Raw genomic sequence first — 20434 nt, forward strand, 5'->3', positions numbered from 1 at the left:
CAATGAAAAATTGTCATTAATGCCCCCATTACAAACTGATACACAATTACCCTGATTCCTGATGCACATTGACTCCATACGATGTTATATACTGAACCCCCTAACCTATTACAGTCTGATCCTTTTTCCAGATTGAACCATTATTGCACACTGGCATTTTTCCCTGATATAGACTTAGGCCCAAATATAAACCCATCCCATTACACACTGCCCCAAGCCTGTTACAATCTGATCGCCATATGACACATTGATTATCATAGAATTTACAGTGCAGAAGGAGGCCATTCGGCCCATCAAGTCATCCTCCTGCACATTCAGACAATAACGTCTACAAATTGCGATGCAGGTTAATCATTGCTTTCTCTGTTCTCCAGCTGTACCTAACCTCTTACCTGTACACTTCACAGGGCTTGTCATATGGGTAGTTGATGTTGCCCAGCTGCTGTGGTGAGATGAATGGCATCTTTTTAGATCCCTGACTGGTAGCACTGGTCCGTCGGATCGAGGTCTCTGTCTTGGCCAGCTCTAAGTCTCCCAACTAAACACAGGAAGAGAGAAAGAATGAAGCAAATACTGGGATGAATGTCGCACCTTCAATAGCACCCTCCCAATTCACACACACACGCACGGAGACGAATCCGATGATTCTATTCTATGATTCTAGCTGGAAGTTATGAGCCTCGGTTGCAATTTCTTCGTGGCAAACACAACTACCAAACCTTCTTTCTCAATTTGTGCATAATTTTACTCGGCCTCTCTCTCCTATCTTCTATGCGATGTGATAAAACGGCACCAATGCTGTACGGTGATGCATCACATGCGACAATTAGCTATTTGGCGGTATCATGTCATAACATGCCTGAGGAAGCCAATTGTGTTTATACTTGTGTAAATGTTGCTTTCTCCATGCCTGGTCCTTTTTTTACAAAGGAGGTGTAAAGGGGGGGCCAACATTGTCACCGGGGATGAACTTGCCGTAATAGTTCACCAGTCCCAAAAAAGGCCATAGCTCCGTGGTGTTTTCATGTGGAGGAGTCTGCTGAATAGCCCGTACCTTCTCTGACCGAGTGTAACCCCTCATGGTCCACTCGGTAGCCCAGATACACCACTTCCCTTGCGTGGAAAACGCTCTTTTCTCTCTGCAGGCAAACTACCGTCTCCGAGAAGCGACGGAGCACCTCGCCCAAATTATATAATGTTCCTGTTCAGTTGCTCCTGCGACCAACATGCATTCCAGATATACTGCCACTCACGGAAACCCCCATAGTATGTTTTCCATCACCCTCTGGAATATGGTACAGGCCAACGACACTCCAAAGGATAGCCTGGTGTACTTGTACAGGCCTCTATGGATGTTTATAGTGACTTTTTTTACGGGAGGCAGGGTCCAATTCTAATTGCAAATAATCAGAGTTCATATCGAGCTTGGTAAATGAGTGTCCAGTGGCCAATTGTACGTATAGGTCCTCGATGTATCTGAGTCATTGGTTTCTGGGTTCAAGTCCCATCCCAGAACTGGAGTACAAATACCTGCGCCGACACTCCAGTGCATGACTAATGGAGTGCTGCACTGTTCAAGTCCCATCCCAGAGCTCAATGTGAATCAATATCACAAAATAGGTTATCTAGGTATTATCTCATTGCGGTTTACGAGAGCTGGCTGTGCACTAATTAGCTGCAGGCCTGCATGACAAAAGTATTGGCTGTGAAGTGCTTTGGAATACCCGGTGGGTCGTGAAAGATGCTATATAATGCCTTTCTTGTTATTTTTTCTGTGAATCAGGAAGGTATGGATTCAAATTCCAGTCCAGGCCTTGAGCATGTAATCTAGGCTGACAATTCTGTGCAGCATTGAGGGAGCGTTGGGTTTATTGTTTAAAAAGGTTTTAATCTTCCTTTTGCTCCATTTCTCTTGGCTTTCTGACAGCTCTTGTTCAAGCAGTTGATGTTGTTGGCCTCGCTGAGAGACCGGCTTAGTACAGGTGGACGCAGATACAACGGGAGGGGCCAATTCTTGTGCAAAGGGACCCAGATTCGGGGATGGAAATATATTCTGCACAGTCAGGAAAAAGCTGCTCTGGAATCAAATTACTTCAGAAAGAATTGAAACTATCAGGGATGAACCAACAGTATCTGGATCAGGGGAGAGGGAATTTGTTCCAATTCTGCAGTCTACATAATGCTCTTGAATCCGCCAAGAAACTGTACTTGGGTTAGTATTAAAGGTGGATGTTCATCATCAACCAACCTTTACTCGAAGACCTTGGTCGACCAGGAACCTAGTGCTGTCAATAGAACAGTGAAGTTTGAACTTCTCAATTGATTGGTGCATCCTGCGACAAAGCAAAAGACAAGGACATTACTGTAACACCGCACACCTCCTAATGATCTTTCATTCGACCCACTGGAAGGAAGAATAGCTAAGCCTTTATGAACTGTGCCTCCTTAGGTTTTTAAAATTAAACTGCAAGGACCTAAGAAGAAAGATAAGCACGTGATCTACCAGCCGTGTCCCGCCGTAAACGGAATGGGACGCGGCTGGTAAATGCCGGAGACGGCCTACCCTGGGATCACCAATGGCCTCAACGCCTCATGAGATGTAACCAGACTTGACAGTTTCAGAACCCACGTAGCCACGCTGATGCCGGGTCTACCTGGTTCCCAGCATGTATCGGCCTCCCCAGGACACCCGGGTGCTGCTTCGTACTGGTCCACACAAACATTGACCAGGTGAGCAGCACCTCCTTTGGGGGGAGGGTCTGCCAGCCCATTAGGGGCAGCTGGACAGTCCGAGACCAGGCACCCTGGCTCTCCCCCTGGCCCTGTTGCACTGTCAAAACGTCTAGGTGGCACTGCAGGCTGGCAGGAGCATTGCCAGAGTGCCCAGGTGGCACTTTCAAGGGTCAGGGCCTGAAGGGGGCCATGCCCATGAAGGGGGGATATGAGGGAGGGGGGGTGTTGAATGGCGGGTATGAAGGGGCCTCTGGAATGTTGGAGGGGGTGAAGGGTGAGGGGGGGGGGGGGGGTGTGCTGAAAAGGGGGGCGTGGAAAGACATGAAAAGGGAGGGCCCTCAGCGACCCCATAGCAGGTATCCTCATTCCGGGGGGGGGGGGGGGGGGTCTGTGTGGGGGGGTAACATTGCCTGTGGGTGGGGCATGTAGGGAACCCTCAAGCTCACTTTGAGTTCGGGGAACCCTTTCAAAATGTTGGCCTGATGTCCTGAGGGGCTGGCCAGGCCAGCGAGTTCAGCTCCCCAGTGATGAAAAACATTTGCAGTGTGGGCTAGACTGGAGAGAAACTCCCCAGGGCCCGTTAAAAATGACTAAGTGTGGTCAGATAGCGGTGGGGAACCGGGGAGAAACTCCCAGCAAACCCGCCTGAAATGTCACTTGGCAAAGTTTCCTTTAAATCGTGCACTGAGGGCAGTAATGTACATGGACTGAAATACTAAGTTTAAGAGGGCAGCAACAAAGCAAACATCCTGGATCCATGTGCAGGAGGGAAGCAGTAGGTGTTGGCCAGCCAGGTATCCTCTTGACAACATTGAAACTGATCAACATGTTTGAGTATCTCTGAACCAAGACACTGAAGCTTACACCTGGTGAACTTTCTTTTACCCATGTGTACACCTTGCCAGAGATTAGGCACAGTTTTAGGGCTCCACTTAGTGTGTGCCAGGGTACTTGTGGAATTTAACCGGCCATAACGGTTAAGTGCAGCACGATAGCACAAGTGGCTAGCACTGTGGCTTCACAGCTCCAGGGTCCCAGGTTCGATTCCCTGCTGGGTCACTGTCTGTGCGGAGTCTGCGCGTTCTCCCCGTGTGTGCATGGGTTTCCTCCGGGTGCTCCGGTTTCCTCCCACAGTCCAAAGACGCGCAGGTTAGGTGGATTGGCCATGATAAATTGCCCAAAAAAGGTTAGGAGGGGTTATTGGGTTTCAGGGATAGGGTGGAAGTGAGGGCTTAAGTGGGTCAGTGCAGACTCGATGGGCTGAATGGCCTCCTTCTGCACTGTATGTTCTATAACCATACAAGGCATTGGCCTGCAGGCCTGTGGAGCCTAGTGGGAAGAATCCAAGCCCCCAGTGAAAAGCCTCGCCCTTCAGATTCCATACGTGAACCCAGTCCACCATCCAGGGTTCATATTACAGACCAACCAAATTCAGTCTAATATGGAGGATGGACATCATTTCAAATTTCCATTACTGCATGAATTTTCATGAAGCCATTACAATTCCATACAGATCCCATCTACTTCGCTTCAGCATAATCACTTGTTTGTTAGGTGCTTAGCACCAAGCCTGGTTTTGATCATTGCCCAGTGGATAACAGCTGTCATGAGGAGTGGCATGACGAGCAGCACAATTCGTCACAGGACGTGTGATTGTAACACCACCTTCCTCACCAAAGCACTCCACCCAATTGAATGGAGGTTCCAACATTTGGTTGTGTGGAATTCCAGCATCAGCTGCTTGTCTTTCTGCAGCCCAGTTCTGAATTGTCTCTGCTGGATTTTCACAGTAACTTCATTGCAGTGTTAATGTAAGCCTACTTGTGACACTAATAAATATATGGGCGCATGGTAGCACAGTGGTTAGCACTGTTGCTTCCCAATGCCAGGGTCCCAGATTCGATTTCCACTTGGATTACTGAATGTGCGGAGTCTGCACTTTCTCCCAGTGTCTGTGTGGGTTTCCTCCGGGACATCCAGTTTCCTCCCACAAGTCCCGAAAGACGTGCTTGTCAGGTGAATTAGACATTCTGAATTCTCCCTCTGTGTACCCGAACAGGTGCTGGAGTGAGGCGACTAGGGGATTTTCACAGATTAAAGATTATTATAGAACATCTGGGGCCAGGTGTACCTTACAAAATGAAGGAATCAAGTGACAAGAAAATATTCTCTTTGCCCATCAAGCCCATACTCTCCATTTAAATATCCACAACCTATATGAGCAGTGGAAGCTGGCAGCAACCTGCACATTTAATATGGGGCTGGGAATCACAGAGGGGTCCTCAAAAAGACATTAAACATCCCCCCCCATCTGAATTTGCAAAGGATCTAATGACTATTTCAGGCACAGGTCTCAGGTGCTGATATTTGACCTGAAAGTGGGAAATAGGGAGAACGTAATATTCTGGGAAAGCTAAGTTTCAAAGAAGGATGAGGACAATGGAATCAAGAGAAAAGACTGCTTAAAGAGCGATGTAAGAACTGTGTGGAGAGTAGCCATGTAAGACCTCCTGGGGTGCTGCTCGATGTTGGGACAAGATGAGCCCAAATTGAGACACTTTTCTAGCCAAGCCAAACAATTTTTGTTTTCGGACAGCAGGGTTTTGTTTTAACGCTTCTTGAATTTCCATATCAAACTGGGAGAGTGAAATGTATGTGACGTATCATCCCTGCAGCAACAGTAGGTTTGCCTTGTGATAATATTACTGGGATTATTAAGGTCAAACATAAGGGATTGTTGCCTAAAGGGGTGTTTATTTGTCAATCTAACCAAGTAGGAAGTATTTTTGGGGGACTGTTCTGTAAGACTAATTTTAACTTTGTGAATGTAATTTTGTGTGTCTAAGTTTTCTCTTCTTCTGTTAATATATGTTTTAATTCAATATTTAAAACCTCAAAGTTTTACTGAAATTTGTGGCTTCTACCTTCAGTACATACATCTTCTAGTGGTCAAAATACAAAAGAAAAGAGTTGTGATAAGCTTGCCAAGTTTCCCTTTGGGATTTAGTTTGCACGGCAATTATCACCTGCCACATCATAACACTGGGCGGGATTTACCGGCTGTTCATGCTGGCAGAAAATTCCGGTCCCATGCCGGTGCACGGGTTTCCTGGCGGCGAGGGGTGCTTTCGACAGGAAATCCCGTTGACAACGTAGGACTGGTAAATCCCGCTGGTGGGCCGCCTCCCCTGCCAGAAAACACATGGCGGGGCGGTCGGTAAATCCCACCCACTAACTTCAAACAAAACCCATGCATTAAGTTAATTTATTAACTATATTTTTTGGAAAGAATATTTGTTTCAGAGGGAAACGTTTCCTTATTTTCTGACATTACGACAGGAAGTGTTTTTAATATTTGTTCTTAATGGTTTCAATATTGGTGGAAATGGGTTAGAGTTTGTTGATATGAATGTTTATGGCGGGTGTAGTATTGACAAGAGGATGAGACATTGCTTATACATTAGTAATCTATATCAAAAGGATGTAGCAATTGTTTGCAATGTGTTATGGGGAGGAGTTTTCAGAACCCCAAAATGTATCATGGAGTTCAACCAACCTCTCCCTTTAATGGATTTGTTGCTTTTCCTAGCACACGGCTTTTCCCCTAGGTGTGGGATTACAATTATGGACACGTGGGTTTTTAAACACAAAACACAGTTTATTCCATGAACTCAATTTAACATCTTAAATAAACATTGGATCTCTTAACACCCTTTACTTCAAAGATAACTCAGAAAATATTGCAACAGTAAATAGCTCCTTAAAATGTTCCTTCAAACCTCCAAGAGACTTAACACCTTTAAAGATTATCACATCAGGTTAAAGGATATATATATTTTCTGTAGAATGGCAGAATATATTAGCTTGGGTGACTTCAGCTCCAGCACCTTGCTTTCTTCATGCAGCTCTCTGGAAACCCACAGACACACCCACACTGCTGTCTCAAACTGGCTTTCTACTTTTAAACTGCTCTCAGCAAAACCAGCCAAGCACTTTTTAGCTGCTCTCAGCAAAACCAGCCAGACACTTTTTAAACTAACTGCAAAACCAAACTGCAAAATGGCTGACCTGAGCTGAGCTCCACCCACTCTATGACATCACTGTTTTCTTAAAGGTACATTGCTTAAACATCCATGTCTTAAAGGTACCCTCACATGACAAATGAAATATAAACCCTGGGGAAACGGGAAGAACATTTATTTGTCTTTAGCCTACATGACTCTGGTTACGGGGTGGTGTGACGTCAGATGACTTGCCAATTGAAGAGGTAAATTTGGGCGATTTCCAAATAAGGGATTCCAGAATAATGGAAAGTGGGGGTAAAAGTTGAAAATTGGAATTTCTGATGGCATGGTGTTACCATGGTTTCTGGGGCATGATTCTTCTGGACAAAGTTCAACATCACTTAAGAGATAGAAGAATAAAACGACACTCCCTGTAGTGGCAATGCCCAAGGAACCCTCGTAACTGGAGGGCTGAGGAATTTTCATGTTTTCTTCATGTTTTCTGTTAAGTATCATTAAATCTTGCTTGATAAATTCTACTTGATTCATAAATAATAATTATTCATACCTTTAGTAGGTTTGAATTCGGAACGTAGCCGAATTTAGTTTGAAGGATTTTATACCTTAACGCTCGGATCTTACATCTCCATTCTCCCCATATCCTAATTGTCACAAAACCAGCCTACCTGTACAGGCCACTGGCAGCGTCCAATGCCATGCGAACGCATGTCTGCCAGCTAAGCTGCCGCTTTCCCTGCAGCACTGTGCGCAGGGACCCCAGCTCGAGGTACTCCATCACGATTAAGAACTTAATGTCGGAATCTGTAAGAAACAGCGGTAGGTTGGCCAATTGTAAGACCATCAATCCAGGACTGGCAGAGGCCCTCGTACTGATCTGAATGTGAACGTGACTTTGCTCATTAAGTAGCACTGCCATCTCCTGGCGCACTTGCCTTGGGCAGTGGGCAGTTAGCGTGAAGTAGCTTTGCCAGACCAGTAAAATCTTGTGACAAAGCAATAATACCAGCATGGCATTTCACCCAACATAGGCAGCTTTTACCTGTCAGGATGGTAAACTTTGAAAGAGACAAAGTAATACATTGGTTTTCATACCTTACGATGAAAGGTCATCAACTTTAAATGTTAACCCTATTTCTATCCACAAATTGAGCCAGACCTGCTGAGCATTTGCAGCATTTTCTGTTTAGATTTCCAGAATCCACAATTATTTCCCTTTGGGTTTTGCATTTTGTACTCCAGCTTGGGGACAGCTATGCACAGCTCGCACAGCGCACCTGTCCCACTCCCTCCTTGGTTATATCCCTCTTAAGGCCTGCTGGGGATTGGTTCACAAGTGAGCTGGGAGAGAATACTGTCTCACAACAGATCTGCAGTAACGGGAACTCATGACTTTGTTGGTGAGCCAATCTCGAAGCCTGCACACTGCGCGAAGCAGTGCCCCACACCAGGATGCCAAACAACAGTCATTATTTTGGTAGGTTTATCCAGGCTGTCTTCAGACACAGTTGTGTACTTGCAAATGTAGCACAAACGTAGCCAATGGTAATGGATAGCTATTCCATTCAACTATGTATAAAAGTGCCCGCAGACTACCTTCTTTCACCCTACACAGGTGGGGCAGGTGAAGGGCTATGCTCTCACTCAGTTATGATGAGGCAGAAAGTAAACTTGACAAATTTACATTCTTAAGCATCAGTACTCCCTGTACCATTAATTGTTCACTCAACTGACCGACAGTGAGAGAAGAATCAAACAGTGACGCAGATTGGACACCAAAGGGAAATCAGGTAGAGGGTGTAGCCATCTGGGATGGCCACTTCCCGATTACAAAATGGACACTTTGCAAAGATTGCAGGGAAAATAGACAATACTGAGAAAGCAAGCAGGTTCAGGATTTGTCTGCATATTGGAGCCGCAGCTCCCAGACAAGACCAAAACTGCAAACCCATTAGCATACTAATGGCCCATCTCCGGGTTCAAAAGAGTAACATTTGAGTAACCAATACTAAGGCAGACACCCCAGCGCCAGAGGAGACCCGAACAAAGCAGGCCAACGGCCACCTAGGACACGCCCAGCCATCAGGGCACCCATCCCTTTCTTGGAGGAAATCGTTAGGAACGATTGAGAAACGGCCCAATTAATTGGGGCCAGGTTCAAGGCCTGCCCAAGAGCGCGCAAAGCCCCTTTTGGGTATAAGAAGGATCCCCCAAGAGAGAATCGTTCTCTTGGCTCCGGCTCTCACCGAGGAGAGACCTGCCCAACAGCTGCACCAGAACAAGTAAGTCCAAGGCCAACGCACGCTACCAAACAGACGACCTTAGCTGTTCCCCTGTACCAGTTCCACCCCAGCAGCCTCAGAACCGAACAATGGCCATTGTTCCTCTGACTGAGTGGGCACCCGAAGCTACGTATAGGCTTTAGCAGTAGTGATAGTTTAGTCTGTAGTATTTGTGCATGATTTTATTTAACTATGTGTGTAAATAAATAAGCATTTGACATTGAACTAACTAACTGGCGTATCGAGTCATTGATCAGTATTCGGGTTTGAACCTTGTGGCGGTATCGAAAGATACTTGGCGACTCTAAAGCAAACTGTAATTAGAACTAAGGAAGGCGACCATATTGACCGCCATATTCAGAGCCAAATAAAGAGAAACACAATTAGCAACAAGGGACAGGCTAGACAGCAGAGCGGGAGACTGAGAGTGAGACAGACTCTACAGCAGATCGCGATTCTGACAGTGAGACAGGCTAGACAGCAGAGCGAGAGACTGACAGTGAGACAGGCTAGACAGCAGAGCGAGAGTCTGACAGTGAGACAGGCTAGACAGCAGAGCGAGAGACTGACAGTGAGACAGGCTGCACAGAAGAGCGTGAGTTTGACAGTCAGACAAGCTAGACAGCAGAGCGGGTGTCTGACAGTGAGACAGGCTAGACAGCAGAGCGAGGGTCTGACAGTGAGACAGGCTAGACAGCAGAGCGAGCGTCTGACAGTGAGACAGGCTAGACAGCAGAGCGAGAGTCTGACAGGGAGACAGGCTAGACAGCAGAGCGAGAGTCTGACAGTGAGACAGGCTAGACAGCAGAGCGAGAGTCTGACAGTGAGACAGGCTAGACAGCAGAGCGGGAGTCTGACAGTGAGACAGACTAGACAGCAGAGCGAGAGTCTGACAGTGAGACAGGCGAGACAGCAGAGCGAGAGTCTGACAGTGAGACAGGCTAGGCAGAAGAGCGAGAGTATGACAGTGAGACAGACTAGACAGCAGATCGAGAGTCTGATAGTGAGACAGGCTGGACAGCAGAGCGAGAGTCTGACAGTGAGACAGGCTGGACAGCAGAGCGAGAGTCTGACAGTGAGACAGGCTCGACAGCAGAGCGGGAGACTGAGAGTGAGACAGACTCTACAGCAGATCGCGATTCTGACAGTGAGACAGGCTAGACAGCAGAGCGAGAGACTGACAGTGAGACAGGCTAGACAGCAGAGCGAGAGTCTGACAGTGAGACAGGCTAGACAGCAGAGCGAGAGACTGACAGTGAGACAGGCTGCACAGAAGAGCGTGAGTTTGACAGTCAGACAAGCTAGACAGCAGAGTGAGAGTCTGACAGTGAGACAGACTCGACAGCAGATTGAGAGTCTGACAGTGAGACAGGCTGGAGAGCAGAGCGGGTGTCTGACAGTGAGACAGGCTAGACAGCAGAGCGAGGGTCTGACAGTGAGACAGGCTAGACAGCAGAGCGAGCGTCTGACAGTGAGACAGGCTAGACAGCAGAGCGAGAGTCTGACAGGGAGACAGGCTAGACAGCAGAGCGAGAGTCTGACAGTGAGACAGGCTAGACAGCAGAGCGGGAGTCTGACAGTGAGACAGACTAGACAGCAGAGCGAGAGTCTGACAGTGAGACAGGCGAGACAGCAGAGCGAGAGTATGACAGTGAGACAGACTAGACAGCAGATCGAGAGTCTGATAGTGAGACAGGCTGGACAGCAGAGCGAGAGTCTGACAGTGAGACAGGCTGGACAGCAGAGCGAGAGTCTGACAGTGAGACAGGCTCGACAGCAGAGCGAGAGTCTGACAGTGAGACAGGCTAGACAGCAGATCGAGAGTCTGACAGTGAGACAGGCTCGACAGCAGAGTGAGAGTCTGACAGTGAGACAGGCTGGACAGCAGAGCGAGAGTCTGACAGTGAGACAGCTAGACAGCAGAGCGGGAGTCTGACAGTGAGACAGACTAGACAGCAGAGCGAGCGTCTGACAGTGAGACAGGCTAGACAGCAGAGCGAGAGTCTGACAGTGAGACAGGCTAGACAGCAGAGCGAGAGACTGACAGTGAGACAGGCTGCACAGCAGAGCGAGAGTCTGACAGTGAGACAGGCTAGACAGCAGAGCGAGCGTCTGACAGTGAGACAGGCTAGACAGCAGAGCGAGAGTCTGACAGTGAGACAGACTCTACAGCAGATCGAGAGTCTGACAGTGAGACAGGCTAGACAGCAGAGCGAGAGTCTGACAGTGAGACAGACTCTACAGCAGATCGAGAGTCTGACAGTGAGACAGGCTAGACAGCAGAGCGAGAGTCTGACAGTGAGACAGACTGGACAGCAGAGCGAGAGTCTGACAGTGAGACAGGCTAGACAGCAGAGCGGGAGTCTGACAGTGAGACAGGCTAGACAGCAGAGCGTGAGTTTGACAGTCAGACAAGCTAGACAGCAGAGCGTGAGTCTGACAGTGAGACAGGCTAGACAGCAGATTGAGAGTCTGACAGTGAGACAGGCTGGAGAGCAGAGCGTGAGTCTGACAGTGAGGCAGGTAGGCAGCAGAGCGGGTGTCTGACAGTGAGACAGGCTAGACAGCAGAGAGAGGGTCTGACAGTGAGACAGGCTAGACAGCCGAGCGAGAGTCTGACAGGGAGACAGGCTAGACAGCAGAGCGAGAGTCTGACAGTGAGGCAGGCTAGACAGCAGAGCGGGTGTCTGACAGTGAGACAGGCTAGACAGCAGAGCGAGAGTCTGACAGTGAGACAGGCTAGACAGCAGAGCGAGAGTCTGACAGTGAGACAGGCTAGACAGCAGAGCGAGCGTCTGACAGTGAGACAGGCTAGACAGCAGAGCGAGAGTCTGACAGTGAGACAGGCTAGACAGCAGAGCGAGAGTCTGACAGTGAGACAGGCTAGACAGCAGAGCGCGAGACTGACAGTGAGACAGGCTGCACAGCAGAGCGAGAGTCTGACAGTGAGACAGGCTAGACAGCAGAGCGAGCGTCTGACAGTGAGACAGGCTAGACAGCAGAGCGAGAGTCTGACAGTGAGACAGACTCTACAGCAGATCGAGAGTCTGACAGTGAGACAGGCTAGACAGCAGAGCGAGAGTCTGACAGTGAGACAGACTCTACAGCAGATCGAGAGTCTGACAGTGAGACAGGCTAGACAGCAGAGCGTGAGTTTGACAGTCAGACAAGCTAGACAGCAGATTGAGAGTCTGACAGTGAGACAGGCTGGAGAGCAGAGCGTGAGTTTGACAGTCAGACAAGCTAGACAGCAGATTGAGAGTCTGACAGTGAGACAGGCTGGAGAGCAGAGCGAGAGTCTGACAGTGAGACAGACTCTACAGCAGATCGAGAGTCTGACAGTGAGACAGGCTAGACAGCAGAGCGAGAGTCTGACAGTGAGACAGGCTAGACAGCAGAGCGTGAGTTTGACAGTCAGACAAGCTAGACAGCAGATTGAGAGTCTGACAGTGAGACAGGCTGGAGAGCAGAGCGTGAGTCTGACAGTGAGGCAGGTAGGCAGCAGAGCGGGTGTCTGACAGTGAGACAGGCTAGACAGCAGAGCGAGGGTCTGACAGTGAGACAGGCTAGACAGCCGAGCGAGAGTCTGACAGTGAGACAGGCTAGACAGCAGAGCGAGAGTCTGACAGGGAGACAGGCTAGACAGCAGAGCGAGAGTCTGACAGTGAGGCAGGCTAGACAGCAGAGCGGGTGTCTGACAGGGAGACAGGCTAGACAGCAGAGCGAGAGTCTGACAGTGAGACAGGCTAGACAGCAGAGCGAGAGTCTGACAGTGAGACAGGCTAGACAGCAGAGCGAGAGTCTGACAGTGAGACACGCTAGACAGCAGAGCGAGAGTCTGACTGTGAGACAGGCTAGACAGCAGAGCGAGAGTCTGACAGTGAGACAGGCTGGACAGCAGAGCGGGAGTCTGACAGTGAGACAGGCTAGACAGAAGAGCGAGAGTATGACAGTGAGACAGGCTAGACAGAAGAGCGAGAGTATGACAGTGAGACAGGCTAGACAGCAGATCGAGAGTCTGATAGTGAGACAGGCTGGACAGCAGAGCGAGAGTCTGACAGTGAGACAGGCTAGACAGCAGAGCGGGAGTCTGACAGTGAGACAGGCTGGACAGCAGAGCGAGAGTCTGACAGTGAGACAGGCTAGACAGCAGAGCGAGAGTCTGACAGTGAGACAGGCTGGACAGCAGAGCGAGAGTATGACAGTGAGACAGGCTAGACAGCAGATCGAGAGTCTGATAGTGAGACAGGCTGGACAGCAGAGCGAGAGTCTGACAGTGAGACAGGCTAGACAGCAGAGCGGGAGTCTGACAGTGAGACAGGCTGGACAGCAGAGCGAGAGTCTGACAGTGAGACAGGCTAGACAGCAGAGCGAGAGTCTGACAGTGAGACAGGCTGGACAGCAGATCGAGAGTCTGACAGTGAGACAGGCTGGACAGCAGAGCGGGAGTCTGACAGTGAGACAGGCTAGACAGAAGAGCGAGAGTATGACAGTGAGGCAGGTAGGCAGCAGAGCGGGTGTCTGACAGTGAGACAGGCTAGACAGCAGAGCGAGGGTCTGACAGTGAGACAGGCTAGACAGCCGAGCGAGAGTCTGACAGTGAGACAGGCTAGACAGCAGAGCGAGAGTCTGACAGGGAGACAGGCTAGACAGCAGAGCGAGAGTCTGACAGTGAGGCAGGCTAGACAGCAGAGCGGGTGTCTGACAGTGAGACAGGCTAGACAGCAGAGCGAGAGTCTGACAGTGAGACAGACTAGACAGCAGAGCGAGCGTCTGACAGTGAGACAGGCTAGACAGCAGAGCGAGAGTCTGACAGGGAGACAGGCTAGACAGCAGAGCGAGAGTCTGACAGTGAGACAGGCTAGACAGCAGAGCGAGAGTCTGACAGTGAGACAGGCTAGACAGCAGAGCGAGAGTCTGACAGTGAGACACGCTAGACAGCAGAGCGAGAGTCTGACTGTGAGACAGGCTAGACAGCAGAGCGAGAGTCTGACAGTGAGACAGGCTGGACAGCAGAGCGGGAGTCTGACAGTGAGACAGGCTAGACAGAAGAGCGAGAGTATGACAGTGAGACAGGCTAGACAGAAGAGCGAGAGTATGACAGTGAGACAGGCTAGACAGCAGATCGAGAGTCTGATAGTGAGACAGGCTGGACAGCAGAGCGAGAGTCTGACAGTGAGACAGGCTAGACAGCAGAGCGGGAGTCTGACAGTGAGACAGGCTGGACAGCAGAGCGAGAGTCTGACAGTGAGACAGGCTAGACAGCAGAGCGAGAGTCTGACAGTGAGACAGGCTGGACAGCAGATCGAGAGTCTGACAGTGAGACAGGCTCGTCAGCAGAGCGAGAGTCTGACAGTGAGACAGGCTAGACAGCAGATCGAGAGTCTGACAGTGAGACAGGCTCGACAGCAGAGCGAGAGTCTGACAGTGAGACAGGCTAGACAGCAGAGCGAGAGTCTGACAGTGAGACAGGCTAGACAGCAGAGCGGGAGTCTGACAGTGAGACAGACTAGACAGCAGAGCGAGAGTCTGATAGTGAGACAGGCTTCACAGCAGAGCGAGAGTCTGACAGTGAGACAGGCTAGACAGCAGAGCGAGAGTCTGACAGTGAGACAGGCTAGACAGCAGAGCGAGAGTCTGACAGTGAGACAGGCTAGACAGCAGAGCGAGCGTCTGACAGTGAGACAGGCTAGACAGCAGAGCGAGCGTCTGACAGTGAGACAGGCTAGACAGCAGAGCGAGAGTCTGACAGTGAGACAGGCTAGACAGCAGAGCGAGAGTCTGACAGTGAGACAGGCTAGACAGCAGAGCGAGAGTCTGACAGTGAGACAGGCTGCACAGCAGAGCGAGAATCTGACAGTGAGACACGCTAGACAGCAGAGCGAGAGTCTGACAGTGAGACAGGCTAGACAGCAGTGCGAGTGTCTGACAGTGAGACAGGCTAGACAGCAGAGCGAGAGTCTGACAGTGAGGCAGGCTAGACAGCAGAGCGAGAGTCTGACAGTGAGACAGGCTAGACCGCAGAGTGGGAGTCTGACAGTGAGACAGGCTAGGCAGCAGAGCGAGAGTCTGACAGTGAGACAGGCTAGACAGCAGAGCGGGAGTCTGACAGTGAGACAGGCTAAGCAGCAGAGCGAGCGTCTGACAGTGAGACAGGCTGGACAGCAGATCGAGAGTCTGACAGACAGGCTAGACAGCAGATCGAGAGTCTGACAGGCTGGCAGCAGATCAAGAGTCTGACAGTGAGACAGGCTAGACAGCAGAGCGAGAGTCTGACAGTGAGACAGGCTAGACAGCAGAGCGAGAGTCTGACAGTGAGACAGGCTAGACAGCAGAGCGAGAGTCTGACAGTGAGACAGGCTGGACAGCAGAGCGAGAGTATGACCGTGAGACAGGCTAGAAAGCAGAGCGGGAGTCTGACAGTGAGACAGGCTAGACAGCAGAGCGAGAGTCTGACAGTGAGACAGGCTAGACAGCAGAATGAGAGTCTGACAGTGAGAGAGGCTAGACAGCAGAGTGAGAGTCTGACAGTGAGACAGGCTAGACAGCAGAGTGAGAGTCTGACAGTGAGACAGGCTAGACAGCAGATCGAGAGTCTGACAGTGAGACAGGCTAGACAGCAGAGCGAGAGTCTGACAGTGAGACAGGCTAGACATTCAGAGCGGGAGTCTGACGAGACAGTAATAATAAGTGAATAGGTGGGATCATAGAATCCCAACAGTGCAGGAGGCCATTCAGCCCATCGAGTCTGCACTGACCCTTTGAAAGAGCACCTCACCTAGATCCATTCCCCCACCCTATCTCTGTATCCTCACCTCACCTGCACATCTTTGGATTGTGGAATGAAACCGGAGCAGCCAGAGAAAATACACGCAGACACGGGGCGCGTTTCTCCGAAATGGAGACTAAGTGTTCACGCCGTTGTGAAACGTGCGCGGGGACAACCGATTATTCTGGCCCGACGGAGCTGGAGCGGTTCACCCTGCTCCAGCCCCCCTTCCTGGCACCAAATGGGTGCCGCGCCAACCCACGCATGCGTGGGGGACTTCTTCAGCGCGCCGGCCCCAACGCAACATGGGGGTTCAGAGGCCGGCCGCGCAACAAAGTAGGCCCGGGGAGGGAGGGGCGGGGGTAGAAAGAGAGGCCGGCCCGCAGATCGGTGGGCCTCGATCGCAGGCCAGACCCCATCGATGGCCCCCCCCCTGGGGATGGAGCACCCCACCTCCCCCACCAGGCTGCCCCCCAACCCTACGCGCAGAGTTCCCCCCGACAGCGACCAGGGGTGTACGGCGCCGGTGGGACTTTGCCGTGTCCACGCGGCCGCTCTGCCCATCCGGGCTGGAGAATCGGCGGCTCGGCCGCTGCCCGCGACCGGCGCCGCGCCAAAGGCACCGGCGCAAATGGCGGCGATTCGCCACACCTCGGAGAATCACGCGCCGGCGTCGCAGCGGCGTGGCACGGTTGCGGCAATTCTCCGGCCCGGTGCGGGGCTGGGAGAATCGGCCCAGGGATGAAAATGAACCCATGGTTCCTAGTGCTATGAGGCGGTAGTGCTAACCACTGTGCCACCGTGCTACGGTCAGAGTAAAGGAGACAGTAAGAGAGTCTAAATTAGGGTTACTCTGCATGCATGTGAATGCGCGTGGTATGCTAAATAAGATTGGTGAGTTAAACGTGCAGATTGCAATGTGGGACGGGATTCTCCGAGCCCGCGCAGGGTCAGAAAATCGCTGGGGGGAGGGGGGCGCGAATAGCACCACGCCGCTCCTAGGCCGGCCCGCCGATTCTCCGGCGACCGGAGAATCTGCGGCAATTGCCCCGTGGCGATTCTGTGCACTCGACGGGCCGACTGCCCGCCGAGTTCCGCCGGAGTCGCTTGCGTATGGTCCTACCCGCGGGACCTTGGGGGGTCTGGCTGTGGGGGCCGTCCTGGTAGGGTGCAGGGAGAGTCGGGGGGGGGGCCTATGTTCCTCCGCGCCGGTCCCCTGTAAGGCTCCGCCGTGTTGCCCGTGGGCCGGCGCAGAGACGGCCGTGGCACGCATGCGCGGACTCACGCCGGCCGTGCCGGGCTGGCCTTTGGCGGCAGAGCAGCGCACAGCACTCCGGCGCCGTTCTAGCCCCCGAGGACGGGGCGAATGACGGCCTGGAGGCCCACTGACGCCCGCGTCACTCGCGCCGGTTTTGATGCCGGCGTCATCACTTTTCCGGGGTTTCGGAGAATTCCGGCCAAGATATTGTGGTGATAACTGGCAGGACTGGGTGTTATATATCCCTGGTGTTCAGTAAAGATAGGCAAGGAATAAAAAGGGAGTGGTGGCTGCATTGTTAAAAGCATTTAATGCTGCAGATAAGAGGATATCCCAGAAGGATAAAGCACGTAATCAATTTTGCTAGAGCTCAGGAAAAGAAAGGCTGCAATTCCATTGCTTGGTGCAGTCTATAGGTCACCGATAGTGGGAAGGACGTGGAGGAACATGTTTGCAAAGAAACTGCAAAGGTCCAAAAATGCTAAACATACTTATAAGGCGACTTTAATTATCCCAATATAGACTGTGATAATACTAGTGTAAAGTGCAGAGAGGGAAAAGAGTTCAAGAAATGTTTCCTCAGTTATATGTTTCCAGTCCAACAAGAAAGCAGGCACAGCAAGACCTGGTTCTTGAAAATGAGGTAGGCCGACTTCCGGTTGCGGCGATGATCAGCTAAGCCGCACGTTTCGGCGGCTCCAGCTTTGACGGACTTTCGGGCTCTTTTTAAGAGCCCCAACGGGAAATTTTTGCGACGAAACCCGGCGTGGGGTGAAGCAACAGGGAGACCCCCCAATGTGAAAGAAGAAGATCGGCGGCGGCGGCCAGATCACGGAGGATCCTCGAGGGCAGCGGCAGAGGAAAGAAAGAAACAAGATGGCGTCGGAGGGAGCCCAGGCGACATGGGACCGGACCAGGATGAATTTCTAAGACGGTGTGTGGAGGTGCTAAAAAAGAGGTGCTGGCCCCGATGTTACAGACAATCGAGGGGCTTAAAGAGACACAAAAGGCCCAGGAGACAGAGCTCCGTGTGGTGGAGCAGACGGTAACTAGCAACGAGGACGAGATCCTGGGCCGAGCGGTCAAAATGCAGACGCACGAGGCGCTTCATAAGAAGTGCATCGAAAGAATTGAAGTCCTGGAAAATAGATCAAGGAGAAAGAACCTGCGGATCCTGGGTCTCCCCGAGGGAGAGGAAGGAGCTGATGGCGGGGCTTATGTGAGCACGATGCTACGTTCGCTAATGGGAGCTGGGGCCCCCTGGAAGTGGAAGGGGCCCACCGGGTCCCTGCGAGGAGACCAAAGGCTGGAGAACCACCTAGGGCGATGGTCGTGCGCTTCTACCGCTTCAACGACAGAGGTTGTTTTGAGCTGGGCCAAGAAGGTACGAAGTAGCAGATGGGAGAATGCGGTGATCTGAGTGTACCAGGACTGGAGTGCGGAGGTGGCGAGAAGGAGGGCGAGTTTCAATCGAGCCAAGGAGGTGCTGCATAAGAAGAAAGTAAAGTTCGGGATGTTGCAGCCGGCGCGATTATGGGTCACGTACCAGGATAGACATTACTATTTTGAGACGTCGGAAGAAGCATGGACCTTCATTCAAAAAGAGAAACTGGACCAGAACTGAGGGACTGATGTTGGAGGGGAAACGACAATGTTGATGTATAGCGGTGTAAATTGGGGAGGGGGGACACTGAGAAATGTGGACGCCGGTGGGGGGGGGAAAAGAGACACAGGCGGGGGATGGGAACGGGGCTGTAGGGGGAGCCGCGCCAGAGATGATGGCGGGAAGATAGGCCAAAGGAGGATGGGAGTTCCTCACACGGGGGGGTCAAGGAGAGAGCGGGAGAAGCCGGGGTCAGTTGAAGTCAGCTGACTTTCGGAAGCAATATTGGGGGAGTAACCATGCTAGATGGGGATCTAGCGGGGGGAGGGGGGGGACAACTGGGTTGCTGCTGCTGAGATCGAAAGGGAGCTGGTAAAGAAACGGTGGTCGAGGTGGGAATGCGCCGCCTGGGGGACGGGTGGGTGCGCGGGACCTGGGACCGGGACCTGGGACTGGCCCAGAGAGGGTGATGGCTAGTCGACAGGGGAGGGGGGCGGGCAGCCCCCCAGTCCGGCTGATCACGTGGAACGTGAGAGGCCTAAATGGGCCGATTAAGAGGGCCCGAGTGATCACGCACTTAAAAGGACTGAAGGCAGACGTGTCCATGCTTCAAGAGACGCATCTGAAGGTGGCGGACCAGGTTAGGTTGAGGAGGGGATGGGTGGGACAGGTGTTCCACTCAGGGCTGGATGCAAAGAATAGAGGGGTGGCCATATTGGTGGGGAAACGGGTGTCGTTCGAGGCTAGGAACATTGTAGCGGACAGCGGGGGCAGATATGTGATGGTGAGTGGCAGACTGCTGGGAATGGAGGTCGTGCTGGTCAACGTATATGCCCCGAACTGGGAAGATGCGGGATTTATGAAGCGGATGCTGGGACGTATCCCGGACCTGGAGGTAGGAAACCTGGTAATGGGGGGGGGACTTCAACACCGTGCTAGACCCAGGATTAGATAGATCTAGATCCAGGACCGGAAGAAGGCCGGCAGCGGCCAAGGTGCTTAGGGGATTTATGGACCAAATGGGGGGAGTGTATCCATGGAGATTTGCTAGGCCGCTGACCAAAGAGTTCTCCTTTTTCTCCCATGTCCATAAGGTATACTCCCGGATAGATTCCTTCGTTTTGGGAAGGTCACTGATTTCGAACGTGGAAGGAACGGAGTACTCGGCCATAGCCGTTTCAGACCATGCCCCACATTGGGTGGGTCAGGAACTAGGAGAGGAGAGGGAACAGCTCCCACTCTGGCGACTGGATATGGGATTATTGGCGGATGAGGAAGTCTGCGGAAGGGTGCGGGGATGTATCGAAAGGTACCTGGAGGCCAATGATGATGGGGAGGTCCGAGTGGGGGTAGTATGGGAAGCGCTGAAGGCGGTGGTCAGGGGAAAGTTGATCTCCATCAGGGCTCACAAGGGGAAAACAGAGGCCAAAGAGAGGGAATGATTACTGGGGGAGATTTGGAGTGTGGATAAAAGTTATGCGGAGGCCCCGGACGAAGGACTATATAGGGAGAGGCGAAGACTCCAGACGGAGTTTGACCTACTGACCACAGGGAAGGCAGAGGCACAGTGGAGGAAGGCACAGGGGATGAGATATGAATATGGGGAAAAGGCGAGTCGCCTGTTGGCCCATCAGCTGCGAAAGAGGACAGCGGCGAGGGAAATAGGGGGAGTTAGGGATGAAATGGGAACTACGGTGTGGAGAGCAGGGAAGGTAAATGAGGTGTTTTAGACCTTTTTATGAGAGGTTATATAGGTCCCAACCCCCG

General features: G+C 51.6%; 1 protein-coding gene across 1 annotated transcript in view; it reads right to left on the minus strand.

Annotated features, from left to right (window-relative positions):
* LOC140430797 (mixed lineage kinase domain-like protein) overlaps positions 1-20434 on the minus strand; it is a 99072-nt gene that overhangs the window by 17160 nt on the left and 61478 nt on the right. The window contains exons 6-8 of the mRNA XM_072518496.1: positions 7424-7559; positions 2249-2333; positions 393-538 (exon numbers count right to left, since the gene is read on the minus strand). Of these exons, the coding sequence (XP_072374597.1) occupies positions 393-538; positions 2249-2333; positions 7424-7559 (367 nt within the window). The remainder of the gene's footprint in view (positions 1-392; positions 539-2248; positions 2334-7423; positions 7560-20434) is intronic.

Source organism: Scyliorhinus torazame, chromosome 10 (genome assembly GCF_047496885.1).
Source record: "Scyliorhinus torazame isolate Kashiwa2021f chromosome 10, sScyTor2.1, whole genome shotgun sequence".
Classification (NCBI taxonomy): Eukaryota; Metazoa; Chordata; class Chondrichthyes; order Carcharhiniformes; family Scyliorhinidae; genus Scyliorhinus; species Scyliorhinus torazame.